The following is a 15,751-nucleotide window of genomic DNA, read 5'->3' as shown; positions in this document are numbered from 1 at the left end:
TTTACATAGACGAACAGATCGTCATAATATACCGTTAAGGCTAGAGCAATGACAAAGATAATGTGAAAAGCGAAATGCGGAGGCGCTGTAAGTTATAATGATTTAGTAGGTAAAAATTACCAGATCAAGCAGTTTCAAGTAGTGATAGTGGAGTTGAAGAAGGGATATCAACAAGCAGCGTGGGAGTCCTCGTGTTCTCCTTGGATGTCATCAAGTCAACTAGGGCCGAGTCTCGGATAGTAATCAATTCTCGGGATAAACCACGGGCATTTAGGGGCGGGTGAATTGGAGAGCGATGAAAATTGGGGGCTGAGTGGCGTAATTCGTTCCGAAGCGATCATTCGTACTGAGGTATGACTTATTAGAAGCACTTTAAGAGTACCTTAATCGATTTGCAACCCTTTCTCCCAAGAGCGTCCAGTTGTTGGAGGTCTCTTTCTTTTGCATCCAGCTAGCCTAGGAGGTAATTCACCCGTGTTGGACACTTTAGCCTTGTTTTCCTGTTTTAATGAATTGATAGTCATAAAAGCCTCGTCATACCTTGATAGGATGGCCATCTATACCCCCACGATCAGTTCGGATTCCGACAGGGACTCTCATAAGATGAGGGTCGTCTATTTCAGCAACGAGTTCCCAAGAGATGACCTGTCGGACGTATTTCGTCGTCTACACAACCACAGCAAATCTCATGGACAGCAGACTTTGGCCGAATTTCTATCAAGGGCCACTTGGGCCATCAAAGATGAAGTTCGGCAGCTATCCACAGAGCTGAAGGAGCTGATCCCACCATTTGATAACCTCTTAAGCTGGTCAGAAGACACAGAGCTCCGGGAAGGCTTGATCTGCGGCGCTGTGGATGGTGTGTTGCTAGTTCTCGTTCAACTGGCAACTTATATTGGGTGAGTAGTGTGGATCAATTATAAAGATTGACGTTTCTGCTTCGTTGCTAACTGACCTCCGCTGTCAGATATGCAGAGAAGCATCCGAGAGAGTTGCTGACTGACTTTTCAAACGCGAGTCTCGCTGGCCTGGGTATTGGCCTTCTGGCATCGACTGCTGTTTCATTGTCCTCGACGTTGGCTGACTTGCCTCGCGCGGGAGCAGACGCCGTCCGTCTAGCTTTTCGCCTGGGCATCCACGTTCAGGGTGTCTCTGCGAACCTGGAAGCCCGTGAGCTATCAGAGCGTCCAGACACGTGGGCGTATGTCGTTCATGGTGTCGACCCAGATGCCGCGCAAAAAGAACTCGATACAATTCACAGTCGACAAGAGATTCCTGACACCGGTAAGATCTTTATTAGCGCCGTCAGCCGGACTTCCGTCACCGTGAGCGGTCCACCAGCGAGGTTAAATTCGCTGTTCAACACTTCGGATTTCTTCCGCGACTCCAAATTTATTCCCCTGCCAGTCTACGGCGGCCTCTGCCATGCACCGCATGTGTACGGTCTGCGAGATACGCAGACAATCGTCCATCGCAGCTCCTTGAGCACAGTCAGCACAAAGGCTTGGCCGATGACACCAGTCTGCTCAACCAGCACTGGTCTATACTACCAAGCCAAGAATGCCACAGAGCTATTCGAAGCTGTAGTCTCTGAGCTTCTCACCCAGGCTATCTACTGGGACCGTGTGGTAGTCGATGCGGTCCAGAGAGTCGAAATAACGTGTGCCTCGGAAGTGATGCTGTACAGCTTTGGCAACTCGATTCCTCTCAATGACCTCACCACGGCGTTGCAAAGTAGTATCACACACCCTGAGATCTCCATCCACAATCTTATGACATGGGTCACCCAGGTCGCGCCAGCAGACACAACTCCACGCAGCCATGCACAATCTAAGCTCGCCATCGTCGGCATGTCGTGCAGACTTCCTGGGGGTGCGACAAATACCGAGAAATTCTGGGAGATCCTAGAGAAGGGCTTGGATGTCTCGCGGCAAATCCCAGCAGACCGGTTTGATGTGGAGACACACTACGATCCAACCGGCAAAGATCTCAACAAGACGACGACCCAGTATGGTTGTTTTATTGATGAGCCTGGTTTGTTCGACGCACCGTTCTTCAACATGTCCCCCCGTGAATCTCAGGTTGTTGATCCACAAATGCGTTTGGCTCTTGTCACGGCGTACGAGGCACTGGAGCGTGCTGGGTATGTTGGGAATCGGACTCCAGCCACACAGTCGCAGCGCATCGGTACATTCTACGGCCAAGCCGCGGACGACTACCGTGAGGTGAACCAAGGCCAAGAGGTTAGCACCTACTATATCCCGGGTGGTTGTCGAGCATTTGGCCCTGGCCGTATCAACTACTTTTTCAAGTTTGCTGGTCCCAGCTACAGCATTGATACCGCATGTTCTTCGGGTCTTGCAGCGATCGAGGTAATATATACACTCATCCTATCATTATATATGCAAGGGAGTGAAACTAACCCATCAACCATCTATAGGTCGCCTGCCAAGCTCTTTGGAACGGCACTGTTGATACTGCCGTCACAGGAGGCGTCAACGTGTTGACCAACCCTGACGGCTTCACTGGACTGTGCAACGGCCACTTCCTCACCAAAGGACACAATGCCTGTAAGACATGGGACGCCACTGCCGATGGATACTGCCGTGCGGACGGCATTGGAAGTCTAGTTATCAAGCGACTCGAAGACGCCGAAGCAGACAATGATAATATCTTGGGTGTCATTCTCGGTGCCGGCACCAACCATTCTGCGGAGGCAGTCTCTATCACTCACCCGCATAGCGGCCACCAAGCTTATCTATCCCGGCAGGTTCTTCGACAGGCCGGCGTCGATCCCTTAGATGTGTCCTACGTCGAGCTTCATGGCACCGGCACCCAAGCAGGCGACCATGAGGAGATGCAGGGCATACTAGACGTGTATGCACCACTCAGCCGGCGTCGCAGCAAGGACCAGCCCTTGTATATTGGTGCGGTCAAGGCAAATGTCGGCCATGGCGAGTCTGTTGCAGGGACCACCGCATTAATTAAGGTGCTTCTGATGCTCCAGAAGAGCGCCATCGCGCCACATATCGGCATCAAAACAGAGATCAATCCCCGGTTCCCTCAAGACTTTGACAAGCGTAATCTCCATATTCCACTTGAGATGACATCCTGGCCCCAGGTGTCTGGAAAGAAGCGCTTAGTAGCAGTCAACAACTTCGGCGCCGCGGGTGGCAACACCACAATGGTCCTGGAGGAGGCGCCAGTTCGCGATATCACCGAAGCAGACCCACGGCAGACTCACATCATCACTGTCTCGGCTAAGGTCAAGGCGTCTTTAGCGAGGAATATTGAACGCTTGATTGCCCATCTTGATGTCCATCCTGATATCAATCTGGCTGATCTTTCGTACACGACGACTGCCCGCCGTCATCATCACACATATCGCGTCGCGATTTCCACCTCCAACGTCCCACATCTGAAGAAGCAGCTGGGTGTCATCTTGAATAAAGTGGATTCAATTAAACCTATTAGAAAGTCTGGTCACCCTCCAATCGCATTCAGCTTCACCGGTCAAGGCGCCTCATACAAGTCGATGAATCTGGAGTTATACCGTGATGTGCCCACCTTCCGAGATTGTATTCAGCAGCTTGACTCGGTAGCTCAGGGCCAGGGCTTTCCATCCTTCATTCCAGTCCTTGACGGGTCGTACCCTAAGGACCATGCTCACTCTGCGGTTATTACCCAACTTGCTCTGGTCTGTACCGAGATTGCTTTGGCCAAATACTGGGCTTCTCTGGGAGTGAAGCCAGATGTTATCATCGGCCATAGCCTCGGCGAGTACGCGGCAATGCACATCGCAGGTGTTGTCACCGCTAGTGATACGATATTCATGGTTGGACGCCGGGCCCAGTTGCTCGAGGAGCGGTGTAAGAGTGGCAGCCATAATATGATGGCCGTTCGGGCTTCTCTTGCACAGATCGCCGAGAACGCAGAGGGCAAGCCGTACACGGTCGCTTGTATCAACAGCCCGTCGGATACGGTGCTCAGCGGGACCAAGGAGCAGATAGATGACATCGCAGTCTCCCTTCAAAAGGCCGGCTACCAATGTATCAGACTGGACGTTGCATTTGCCTTCCATTCCAGCCAGGTGGACCCTATTTTGGATGATTATGAGGCCATTGCAACATCAGGCGTCATCTTCAAGGAGCCTCGAGTTCCCGTGATCTCTCCCCTTTTTGGCAAAGTCATTTTCGACGGCAAGACACTGAATGCAAACTACGTGCGCCGGGCCACCAGAGAGACAGTTGACTTCCTCTCTGCGCTAGAAAGCGCCCAGAAGATTTCCACTATCAGCGAAGAGACTGTCTGGATTGAAATTGGGCCGCATCCGGTCTGTACCGGCTTTATCAAATCAACTATCCCATCTACTGAGCTGGCCATTCCGTCGATCCGCCGCGGGGATGATAATTGGAAGACCATTGCGGAGAGCATAGCTGCTCTACACTTGGCTGGTGTGGAGGTCGGGTGGAACGAGTTCCATCGCCCGTTCGAAAGCAGGCTGCGTCTCTTGGACCTGCCAACGTACGCTTGGAACGACAAGAACTACTGGCTACAGTATAAAGGAGATTGGTGTTTGACCAAGGGCAATACTTTCTATGATGCCGAGAAGGACGCTGCCCGAGCAAAGACGGCGCCAAAAGCGCTACCAGCTAGTGAGATTCAGACTACTACCGTGCAGCAGATAATCGAGGAGACGTTTGATGGCTCTGCTGGTACGGTTGTCATGCAGTCGGATCTTATGCAAGCAGACCTCCTGTCTGCTGCCCATGGGCACAGCATGAACAACTGTGGTGTTATCACATCGGTAAGTCGGCATCTGTTATGGGACCAGTTCTTGGACGTATTTGCTAAGTTTCTGGTCCATAGTCCATCCACGCTGATATTGCATACACCCTCGGTGGGTATCTGCACCAAAAGCTAAATCCCAAGGCTAAGAAGAATATCAACATGAACATTGCCAATCTCATGGTCAGCAAGGGTCTTGTCGCGCAACAAAATAAGAAGATCCCCCAGTTATTCCGAGTAACTGCTACCACGGCCAATGTTGCCTCTGGAGTCGTCGACTTGACCTGGCAGAACGTAGACAATGATGGCCACGCTCATGAGCCCTTCGCCACCGCCAACATTTATTATCAGCAAGATGCCTCCGAGTGGCTCTCGTCGTGGGCCCCCTCCTCGCGCACCTCATCCAGAGTCGGATCGAAGCGCTCGAGCACCTGGCGACACAAGCCAAAGCCAGCCGTTTCTCTCGCAACATGGCATACACCCTCTTCGCTAGCAACCTGGTGACCTATGCGGACAAGTACCGCGGCATGCAATTGGTTGTCCTACATGACCTTGAAGGGTTCGCCGATGTGCAGCTTACCACCCAAGAGAGCGGCATCTGGACCGTCCCGCCGTACTTTATCGACAGCGTCGCGCACCTCGCGGGGTTCATCATGAACTGCTCCGACGCCATAGACACAGCCAACAATTACTGCGTCACCCCCGGCTGGGAGGCGATGCGCTTCGCGAAGCCCCTGATCCCAGGTGCCCGGTATCGTTCGTATGTCAAGATGATCCCGACAACCGAGGACCCGACGATCTACTTCGGCGATGTATACGTCCTGCAGGAAGACGGTGCCATTGTTGGCATCGTCAATGGGATCCAATTCCGCCGCTACCCTCGCATACTTCTCAGCCGCTTCTTCTCGCCGCCGGACAAGATGGCTGCGATAGAGGGCAAGCCGCCCAACACTCAACCCCTACCAAAGAAGCTTCCCGCCACAACAGCACCTGCACCTACGCCAGCACCAGCACCAAAGCCGGCCCTCGTTATACACGCCTCCGGCCTTGAAAGTGACATTGAGCCTCCTGTCGCTACGCTAACCAATGTCTCACCTGCTGCCACAGACGTCGCGGCCGCTCCATCCATCGAGACTGCCGCTGCATCGGGCAGCATCACCGCTAGGGCCATCATGCTCATTGCGAACGAGGCCGCTCTAGATCTTGCTGATATGGAGGATGGAGCTGGGTTTGCTGAGCTAGGCATTGACAGTCTCATGTCACTGGTTATAGCAGAGAAGTTCCGGACTGAGCTGGATGTCAAGGTCAGCGGGAGCCTATTCTTGGATTATGAAACGATCGGCGACTTGAAGGAGTGGTTGGATGAGTATTACAGCTAGAGCTAGGGGGCGAAGACAGATATGATTGATTGATGGAACTATAGTTTGAAGCTGCGCTTTCGAGCTGATTGACAAATTACGTCCGTATACTCGTGAAACTTGATAGTGATGATACTACCAAATATCTAAATTGTTGTGCTACTGCTTTTTAAGATCTATTCAATGGTATTATACTTCGTTATAGAGTGGTTATTTAAGGTTACTTCATGGACCATGTAAGTTATATTGCATGTACATTCACTGCGACTTAACATCCCGTATACGACGACATCCTTATCCTAGGGGCCATATCGGATTTCGCCTATTAGCACATTATACACTGGACTACGAGGTCATAGTCCAGACCAGTCTACTTTTCATTTTCAGTGAGATGGTGGACGTAGGCTCTTCCGGAGTGGATTCAGTTGCGCCGATGCGCTTTATCCCGGCTGGACGTCTTTGACACTGAGACTAATAATCCCCCGAACAATGTCCCGACAAACGAAACTTTTTCTCGCTATTCAAAACAATAAATCGTAATGCATTATAGGACTTGGGTCATTGGGCAGATTCTCACTGAGCTTCATGGTAATTTCCGAGTATTATTGAAACCAGTCATACTGCACAGCTTCTACCACTCTGCTCTGTCTCGTTTATTCCACATTCTATCTCTGCGATGGCCACTATCGTGACAACCTCACAACCGCCCAGCATGGACACGTCCAACCGAATCTTCGCCCAGGATGACAAGTTCTGGGAGAATTATTCGCGCGGCCGTCCCCAAGTCCCTGATACCTTCTGGGACCGCATTTGGGGCTTCCACGAGTCCAAAGGCGGAGTTTTTGACACCGTCCACGACATTGGTGCAGGAAACGGGCCCTACTCCCAGCGACTGGGGTCTCGGTTTCCCAATGTCATCGTGTCAGATATCGTGGCCGACAACATTGCCCTCGCCAAAGAACGCCTCCGGGGCCAGGCCGGATTCGTCTTCCGCACCGCCGCGCTGGAGGACGCCGACGACATCCCCGCCGGCAGCGTGGACATGGTTTTTGCAGCGAACGTGATGCATTTCGCTGAGCCGCAGCTCGACGCAATGGCGACGATCGCGCGCCAGCTGCGGTCCGGGGGCACGTTTGCGGCGTCCCTTTTTGGACCCGCTCGCTTTCGTAATGCGAAAGTGCAAGATCTGTGGGAGCGGCTGAGCCATCAGGGGGGCAGGGAGTTGCTCCGCGTGTCTGAGGATCCGGACCAGGTGGTCAAGGTCATGGCGCGGACACAGGACCGGTACAATGTCGCGCCGCTTGATCGGACGCTATTTGGCGACGAGGTCCGCATCCATGTGAATATGGAGCATGGGGGAATTCAAGGCATGTTGCCCCTGGAATTCGCGCACCGGAATCAGGAGCCGAATTACGGCGCGGGCGACCATGAGTCGCATGAGAAGATGGAGGGATGGACCTTTGAGACGGACCTGCAGGGGATCACGGAGCATTTTCGGTCCTTTCCGTTCATCTCGCGGTTTCCGGACGCTTTGGCGGACTTGTTCCAGGAGTTGGACGAGTTGCTGGCTGACGGGAAGACCGTTGAGGGCTATTTCCCTGTCATGATCATTTTAGCCACTAGGAAATAGACTGTTATTTATTTCGTTAAAGTAATGATACTTGGCCGTTTTGTCAGCCGGTAGTAGTCAGTGGTAAAATATCACAAAATGATCCCTAACACTCAGTCAATTTGCTGGTACTTTGGTAATAGCCCGAGTTGTACAGACATACTATATAAAGAGAATGGGTATGTCCCAAAGACTTATGAACCACTTGTTCTTGTCACCTCATTCAGATTGATTATATATATCAAAATGCCTGCTCCCGCCCATACCCAAAGAGACACCATTGACAAGTTCCTTGCAGCATGGAAGGATGGCAACGCCCAAGGGACTATCGGCCTGTGGTCCGATGATTTTGAGCAGCAACTGCTGCCTTACTCGCTACAACAGCCAATTCGATCCCGAAGTCACGCTGAATTCTTCTATCCTAAGCTAGTGAGTGGGTTGACAAACTGGAAGGTAGGCACACATTTAACACACATTTGTATAATTCTACGTTCCAAAGTCAAAGTAATTAATTAATGGCTAGCTGGACATCAAGCATATCGTTCACGACGCGGCCAACAGTACGGCCGCAGTGTATGCAACCTCGTCCGCAGACACACCAATTCCCGAGGAGAGATGGACCAACGAATATGCTATCTTTTTGTGGTTGACCAACGATGGACTGAAGGTGCAAAAGTTGGAAGAAATGGTGGACTCTGCGTTTTATATACACTTCTTCCCCTTGTTCCATAAATACCTGGCGGAACAGGGGGCTCTACAGTAGACACACATTTCATTACAGACAGATGTTATAGTCTACTAGTACATGATAGAAATTCAATCTTCCGAACTTTCACGGGACAAATATGCCGTCGAGTAGCATTGTAATCTAATACACCGAGGGGGCTGAATATAGAAACAAACATCAGTTCGCAGTAGTTGAATAATCAACGTCGATTCTCCTATAGCAGTGATTTAGCCAACATAACAAGACGAAAACATGTCCTCTCCCAACATTTACGCCGTTTTGGGCTCCACGGGCAATTGTGGCACGGCACTCATCCAGAATCTCCTCCGGAATCCCGACGCCCACGTCCACGCATACTGTCGCAACCAGCCCAAGCTTCTCCGTCTCTTGCCCAACCTCGACAAGGAAGAAAGAGTCAAAATCTTCCAAGGCAATATTCAGGACAGTTCCCTTCTGACCTCATGCCTCAGTGACTGTCGGGTGGTGTTCCTGGTTGTCTCAACCAACGACAATATCCCCAACTGTCATATCGCCCAAGACACGGTCAAAGCGGTAATCCAATCCCTCTACAATACCAGGCAGCAAGCTATATCCGGGGACAACAAGTCACATAAACCACCCAAGCTCGTCCTGCTGTCATCCGCGACCATCGACGACCACTTCTCCCGCCACGTGCCATACCTCCTCCGACTGGTCCTCCTCCGCTCAGCGTCACACGTCTACAACGACCTGATCGAGACTGAAAGAATCCTTCGCGCCGAAGGGGACTGGCTGACAACTATCTTTGTCAAGCCGGGCGCGCTCTCCGTTGACATCCAGCGAGGACATGCCCTGAGCTTGACCGACGAGGAGAGCCCTTTGTCCTACTTGGACCTGGCTGCTGCAATGATTGAGGCCGCGGAAGATGCAGATGGGAGCTATGATATGCGAGATGTGAGTGTGGTTAATGCAAATGAGAAGGCCAAGTTCCCGACGGGCACTCCGATGTGTATCTTCATGGGGCTGCTGCGACACTTTTTTCCATTTCTGCACCCTTACCTACCGTTAAACACGGGGCCGTAATTATACAATTCATGGTGAGTTGATGAACATATTGTATCTATTGAGAGGTCGTGGTAGAGAGGGCTACAGAAGATGTCGGCCACAAGGGGTGGTAGGACTGTATGAGAGGATATTATATAGGGGTGTTTTAGAAGAGAATGAATGTCTGTGTTGCTCTACTATGCGCAGAGAGTCATAAGTAATTAATTATCATGTTTAATAGACCGCGCCTTGTTCGGTCAGCAGTTCCTCCACTGTACTACATATATCGGATCCCAACAGTCCAAATTTTTTTCTTTTATATCTACCATTTTCTCACTTTTTATCCTAGGATACCATCTTCATGATTAATTTCATGGACGCGGATCATCCAATAATCAATGATTCGTTCTCAGTCAGGATTCGTAAGTTGTGTCTGATAACATATTATTTATTAGGGTTGGTATTATGGATATGTCAATTGGGTACTGCAATGAATGTGGGAACGAACAACACGCAATGAGTACAGTAGTATTTATTGCATGATTTATTCCACGTTCTCAATAGCAAAGTTCATGTTGTGATTCTAAAACAATCATCACGCCGCGCCGCCATCCAGAGTAATGACCTTGCCATTCACCCACTCGCCCTCCTTACTCACCAGGAACCCAACCACATTAGCAATATCCTCCGGAAACCCATTCCGATGCAACGGCGACGCATGCGCCGCCATCGCTTGGCGTTCTTCGGCCGTGAACTTCTCTCCGCCGGGGATATAGTGTTGCGATACGGCGTGGAACATATCCGTCACAGTGCCCCCCGGCGCAACCCCATTGACCGTGATCTTCTTATCGCCGCAGTCCTTGGATAGAACTCGCACAAACGAGTCGATCGCCCCCTTGGACCCTGAGTAGAGCGAGTGTTTGGGGACGCTAAAGTCTTTTGACGTGTTGGACGAGGTGAGCACGATGCGCCCGCCTTCCTGCAGCACTCGGTACGCCTCGCGGGCCACAAAGAATTGGCCGCGGGTGTTGAGGCTGAAGACACGGTCGAACTCCTCCTCTGTCACGTCCTTGAGGTGGCCGAAGCTGACCACGCCCGAGTTGCTGACGGCGATGTCGAGCTGGCCAAAGTGCGCCACGGCCGCGTCGAAGAGCTTGGCCGTCTGCGACACGTCGCGGACGTCCGCCTGGATGGCGATCGCGTCTGAGTTGAGGCTTTTGATCTCCGCCACGACCTTTTCGGCGTGTTCGGCTGAGAGGGCGTAGTTGACGACGACTTTGGCGCCCTGGCGACCGAGCTGGATGGCGATTGCTGCCCCGATGCCACGGCCTGAGCCGGTGACTAGGGCTACTTTACCGTCTAGGCGGCCGGGAATGTAGGGGGTAGTTGTCATGTTGAGGTAGATGTAGATGAGGATAACTGGGATGGATTATGTCTTCTTGGAGAAGAAAACACTAGCCATAGCAGTTTTTTATAGATTATATATTGTTTCTCGAGCATCAGGAATCACGGAATCACGGAATCACGGCGTCTACCATGTCCGACTCATCCCGACATGACAGCCGTGTCTCGGGAGGTCAGGCTCGGGACATTAGATATAGGCCGAAGTATGGCCCAAGAGGGAGATAAAAGCCAATCAGGTACATTTCCTTTTCCATTGACCAAGTGTTGCACCCTCCTCCATCACTACCAGTCAGTAATTATGACCAAAGCCGCCTACCAGCCGCCTGCGTATGAAGGTACGTACGGATGACATTTCTCTCCCTCACTACCGGTCCCTGAACACTGACTAATCAAATCAATTCGAATTCAGCCATTGCAGGCTGTCAAATAGCACTCTTCGAATGGGCCGAAAGCTACGATAGCAAGGACTGGGACCGTCTTGCCAAGTGCATCGCCCCAACACTGCACGTACGTACTAGCCCTTGTCCAATCCCCCGAGATCATCAGCCACCTCACCAGTAACCTGACTGAATGTGAATAGATCAACTACAGCTCCGTGATGGGCCAAGAATGGAAGTCCATGGCTGCTGACGATTTCGTCGCACTGGCGTCGAGCGCCAAATTTCTCGGAAATGCGCGCATCAAGACGCAGCACTTGGTCGGGGCCTCTAAATGGGTGCAGACGGGAGAGGATACGGTCACAGGATATCACCAAATGCGTGTGGCGCATCAGAAATACGGCGATGATGCGCTGACAGAGGTTTTGGTCAAGGGCCATGCGCATGGGAATGCGACGATTCAGTACCGGAAGGTGGAGGGCGAGTGGAAGTTTGCGGGACTGGAGCCGGATATTCGATGGAAGGAACATGATGTTGATGGGATATTTCATGAGTAACTATCATGAGAGATGTTGTCTCCGATCTGTTAATAAGGAGATCAACAAACCTGGGTCGTAAAGTCCTAAACGATGTAGGTTGGGAGACTATATACTAAGGGCAACTACCGAGAATACAAGCTTAATCCTCTCTGGACATCTGAGGTTAGAAATGGCGAGAAATATGATCTTGATATCGTCAAAAAATGTACGCAGTATGTCTAGCATGCTCATCCACCGTCTATGTCCTATTCTACAAATTTGAACCCAGCAAGCACATCCACACGCAGCGGGGGTCATACGAGGGCAGTCCTCTACGTAGACGTATATATATTCGATGTGTACGCTAGATATATTGAGAGACGCCAATCGGAAAGCATAGAAAGAACTGTCCGAGGGAAGAAGTAGACTGCTATGGATACCTTTGTTGCGTTATTGTTTGAGGGAGCACATATGAAGATACATACGGTGACAGCACCGAGAAGAGATGCCCGCTTATTCACTGCACCAGCACGCCTCCACTTGAATTGATACTCGTGCCCGTAATGTTCGAGTCCCTGAGTAGGTAAACAAACGCCTCTGCCACCTCCTCCGGCGTACCAACCTTGCCCAATAGAGCCGTCGAAGCATGGAAATCCTTCACGCTCTTACGTTTCTCCGGCGTCTCCCCCCAGATCTCCGTCTCTGTCGGGCCAGGATGCACGACATTGATCCTCAGCGGAGCCAAATCCAGAGCCAGTGCGCGCGTCAGCCCAGTCAACCCGGCCGCGTATGCTGCTCCAGTCGGCCACCCTTTGATGGGCCTGTCGCCGAGCCTGCCGCCACAGAGGACCACACTTGAGGTGTAGCTCGGCTTGAGGAACCGCGGGGCGAGCTTGGCGACTAGGATCGGCACAATGAGTATGAGCTGGGCCTGACCGAAGAGATAGTTACGGTCGGTGCTGGCAAGTGGCCGCGTTGCCGGTTTGCCGGCCGTGACGACGATGTGGTCGAGAAGCTCGGAGGCATCGGCTGTGGCGTCGGCCAAGAGCTGTTCGAGGCGCTGCTCGACATCCGGCTGGGCAAGGTCAATAGTGAAGCCCCTGATTTGAGTGTTGGGGATCGTTTCTGGGGACTGGGATCTAATCTTGGCGACGGCATTGGCTACGCGAGCGGGGTTGGACGACGCGATGGAGACGCGCACGCCTTGTTCCACGGCGAGTTGGGCGACGCTGGCGCCAATGCCGGACGAACCGCCAATGACAAGAAGAGATTGACCGGAAATTGAGGGCATGGTGATGATGTGGGATACTATGATGGAGGGGTGTGTGAGGTGTTGGTTGCGAATCTTGATGGCATATATACGTCTCTCTGCCTCTCTATCTTGACATGATTTGTAATTCTTCCCTGTTTCTTCGGCCCTGTTTGTAACTGTGGGACAGATGTATCATTGCTCCGAGTGACGCAGTCCTGGAAAAGCTATTGGTCGGCGACATTGTAGGAGGGAAGGCCAGCGTCACGCCCTGCATGCATAGAATAACGACATGCGTACCTATCACACCTTCTTTAGTAATTAAGTAGTCACCCGTGAATGTTTGCTGATGCTTTAGTCATCTATTATTAGTCACTATATAGTTACTTAAACAAACTATTTTATTATAGAATACTTTTGTTTTATATTAGTCCGAAAGTCAGTTTCCAATTCATACAGCATATAATATTGTACTGGGATCCCAAGTCTAACTAAGTCCTGCTTCATCTCTTCGAAAAGTAGGATGGCTTTGTCCTGGACACTTAGAAGCTGGAAAGCCCTTTCATTGTGTTATCATCCAATACGCTATGTTCGTATGAGCTGAATCTTTTCATGACCCTTTTTACGTATATCCCGAGAGTCCTTCCACCCTTCTTTTCAACTAAGAAGGCTTACAAAGGGTTGTTAGTACAAGCTATTCATTGATGAACACTTTGCAGTGTGATACTTTGAATAGTCGAAATAGCGCAAATTGACACTGAAGACACAATTTGAAATTAGTGTCTAGGTCTGGTCACGTAGGGCAGCGGATCTATCCCGCTAGGCAGCAAGGCGGATAATTGCCTCTCTTACTTTCGAGAACCGCGTAGGACTTAGTTCCCACGTGGATCTACTTTTTTAACTTGCGCCAGGCAGCTTAAGGGTTGAGGTGAAGTAAAGCCTGCGGGGTCGGTGATGTTGGTGGCAATTGAATCCTATAGGGTGAAGAAAACACCCTCCTCTAAGATACTTGATAACCCCTGAAGCTAGGGATCGCTAGGATCCCTTAGCAGCGATAACGTGGTACAGACCAAATATCAGTTCTCAGACCGCCAAGCACATGGTTATAGCGGTAATGCTCTTGGCCCATCACGCGGTCATTCGTCGGAAATGGCACTATACTGTCATTTCTCATTGATATTCATAAGAATACAGACCTTTACTGATATTGAGCCAGGTGTAGAATCTCATGTTATCATGAGGGGGTTTCCGAGAAAGCTCAAGTCTAGGCACTGACATCACAACAATAATGCCAAGCTGCCAAGATGATTCCGCTACAGACCCTTGGCCCGTTCACGTCTAGAATGAGTGACTAGATCTCATGCTATTGCCACCTAGTTTCTGTCGGGAGAGGGTCTTCTCAAGACTCGGTTCATAGTTTCGCTTCGTTAAGCCAATCATTCCCGCAGTAATTGTGATATTTTGCTGTAATCGCGTGCCGCAAACGGAATAACCCATGACTAAGCTTGAGCACCTCCGCAAATTTACGAATCTCGTATCTAACTTCAAATCAGACAGGGATGTTTGAATCTCTGTGGAGAGAGTGATATTGCGGGGTTATCTAGCGCCGGCCAGCCTTTTCATGAAATCACTAGCTCACTTTCCCGTCTTGGCGATACAAATTTGTGTGGCCAGGGAGACAGGATCACATTTTTCGTGCACAAACCAGTGGAGATTCTACGCGGCATTGAAGTCAACCTTAAATCTGAAACCGTACCACACACTATTTGTGCGACTCAGATCCCAAATTTCAATAATATGTCGTTGGACGTTGGATACTCCGAATCCAGAGACATTTTCAGAAAGCCAGGCAGCTATTGCTGAACCTGTCTACAAATATGTGAAGTATCGCTAAGCACATACTCACCATTTCCTATACTATGTGTGCCGTCGACTTCGCTGTGACCGGAGAGAAAGTAATCTATACAGCGGTTCCGAGGTCTGAATTTTTCCGGATGACATACGACGTGGCTCGTCTTGTTCAGTCAGCCCTAACCATAGGTCAACATTTGACCCCGAATTAAAATAACATCTAGCATTCGAAGTGGATGAGCGCCGCCAAACCTACGACATGTTGATCATCCGAGCCCGCAACCTTGTGTTAAACTTGTCCGTGCTTTCGTTATCCGCGGTTCCTCGTCTTTATCAAAGACAAAACCTACCATCAAATGTGTGCGGACCAAAGTACTGTATTATTTGATGTTTACCTGCGTATTATCATATTTAGGAGAATAGTCCTATCACTACAAAAATACAGTTAATCATTATTGGCGTTCATTACGTCTCATCAACTCTTGCTACGTGGTAACTGACTTGATTTTCAGCAATAACCTTAACTTTAACAAATTTCAATAGCCAATATACAAGGACATTGATATTCATGAAAATTTCAGATTCGAAATATCGTAATACGGGACGTGCTCCAATCATGATCTTACCAACATGCATTGATGATAGTCAATTTCTATTTCTGTCAAGTCCTAACACAGAAAGCGGGGTATTTACTTGCAATCGAGTTGTAGCGAAAGATCTGTTGCTTGGTATTTTTCAAGAGTCGAAGATTGATACTCATTTCGTCGACCGGTTCTAGTGCACGATGCTAAGCATTTGCAGAGATAGTCTCGTCGCTGTGAAATTGAAATTTGCTAGCAGCCACTCA

The 15,751-nt window shown here is 50.4% G+C and overlaps 7 protein-coding genes across 7 annotated transcripts; 5 read left to right on the top strand and 2 right to left on the bottom strand.

The window, feature by feature from the left end:
• Window positions 1-549: 549 nt before the first annotated feature.
• Window positions 550-6,167, top strand: tpcC (non-reducing polyketide synthase tpcC; the record flags this gene model as incomplete). Its single annotated transcript, XM_057127574.1, has 5 exons — window positions 550-899; window positions 968-2,372; window positions 2,441-4,807; window positions 4,870-5,165; window positions 5,198-6,167. The coding sequence occupies 5 exons, from the start codon at window positions 550-552 to the stop codon at window positions 6,165-6,167; spliced, it is 5,388 nt and encodes a 1,795-aa protein (XP_056984091.1).
• A 655-nt stretch (window positions 6,168-6,822) lies between these two features.
• tpcM (methyltransferase tpcM) lies at window positions 6,823-7,776 on the top strand (the record flags this gene model as incomplete). Its single annotated transcript, XM_057127573.1, has 1 exon — window positions 6,823-7,776. One exon carries the CDS (start codon window positions 6,823-6,825, stop codon window positions 7,774-7,776), a length of 954 nt encoding a protein of 317 aa, XP_056984090.1.
• Window positions 7,777-8,001: 225 nt separating this feature from the next.
• On the top strand, window positions 8,002-8,518 carry N7511_005195 (uncharacterized protein; the record flags this gene model as incomplete). Its single annotated transcript, XM_057127572.1, has 2 exons — window positions 8,002-8,208; window positions 8,279-8,518. The coding sequence occupies 2 exons, from the start codon at window positions 8,002-8,004 to the stop codon at window positions 8,516-8,518; spliced, it is 447 nt and encodes a 148-aa protein (XP_056984089.1).
• Window positions 8,519-8,734: 216 nt separating this feature from the next.
• tpcG (oxidoreductase tpcG) lies at window positions 8,735-9,544 on the top strand (the record flags this gene model as incomplete). The annotated part of the gene is made up of 1 exon (XM_057127571.1): window positions 8,735-9,544. The coding sequence occupies one exon, from the start codon at window positions 8,735-8,737 to the stop codon at window positions 9,542-9,544; it is 810 nt and encodes a 269-aa protein (XP_056984088.1).
• A 556-nt stretch (window positions 9,545-10,100) lies between these two features.
• N7511_005193 (Glucose/ribitol dehydrogenase) lies at window positions 10,101-10,898 on the bottom strand (the record flags this gene model as incomplete). Its single annotated transcript, XM_057127570.1, has 1 exon — window positions 10,101-10,898. The coding sequence occupies one exon, from the start codon at window positions 10,896-10,898 to the stop codon at window positions 10,101-10,103; it is 798 nt and encodes a 265-aa protein (XP_056984087.1).
• Window positions 10,899-11,207: 309 nt separating this feature from the next.
• N7511_005192 (Scytalone dehydratase) lies at window positions 11,208-11,843 on the top strand (the record flags this gene model as incomplete). Its single annotated transcript, XM_057127569.1, has 3 exons — window positions 11,208-11,244; window positions 11,319-11,416; window positions 11,490-11,843. 3 exons carry the CDS (start codon window positions 11,208-11,210, stop codon window positions 11,841-11,843), a joined length of 489 nt encoding a protein of 162 aa, XP_056984086.1.
• A 478-nt stretch (window positions 11,844-12,321) lies between these two features.
• N7511_005191 (oxidoreductase, short chain dehydrogenase/reductase family) lies at window positions 12,322-13,095 on the bottom strand (the record flags this gene model as incomplete). Its single annotated transcript, XM_057127568.1, has 1 exon — window positions 12,322-13,095. The coding sequence occupies one exon, from the start codon at window positions 13,093-13,095 to the stop codon at window positions 12,322-12,324; it is 774 nt and encodes a 257-aa protein (XP_056984085.1).
• Between the last annotated feature and the right edge of the window lie 2,656 nt (window positions 13,096-15,751).

The sequence above is a fragment of the Penicillium nucicola genome, assembly GCF_028828085.1.
Source record: "Penicillium nucicola strain IBT 29836 chromosome Unknown utg000005l, whole genome shotgun sequence".
NCBI lineage: Eukaryota > Fungi > Ascomycota > Eurotiomycetes > Eurotiales > Aspergillaceae > Penicillium > Penicillium nucicola.
The sequence above is the reverse complement of the archived record's forward strand: the minus strand, read 5'-3'. Positions and strand labels throughout refer to the sequence as shown.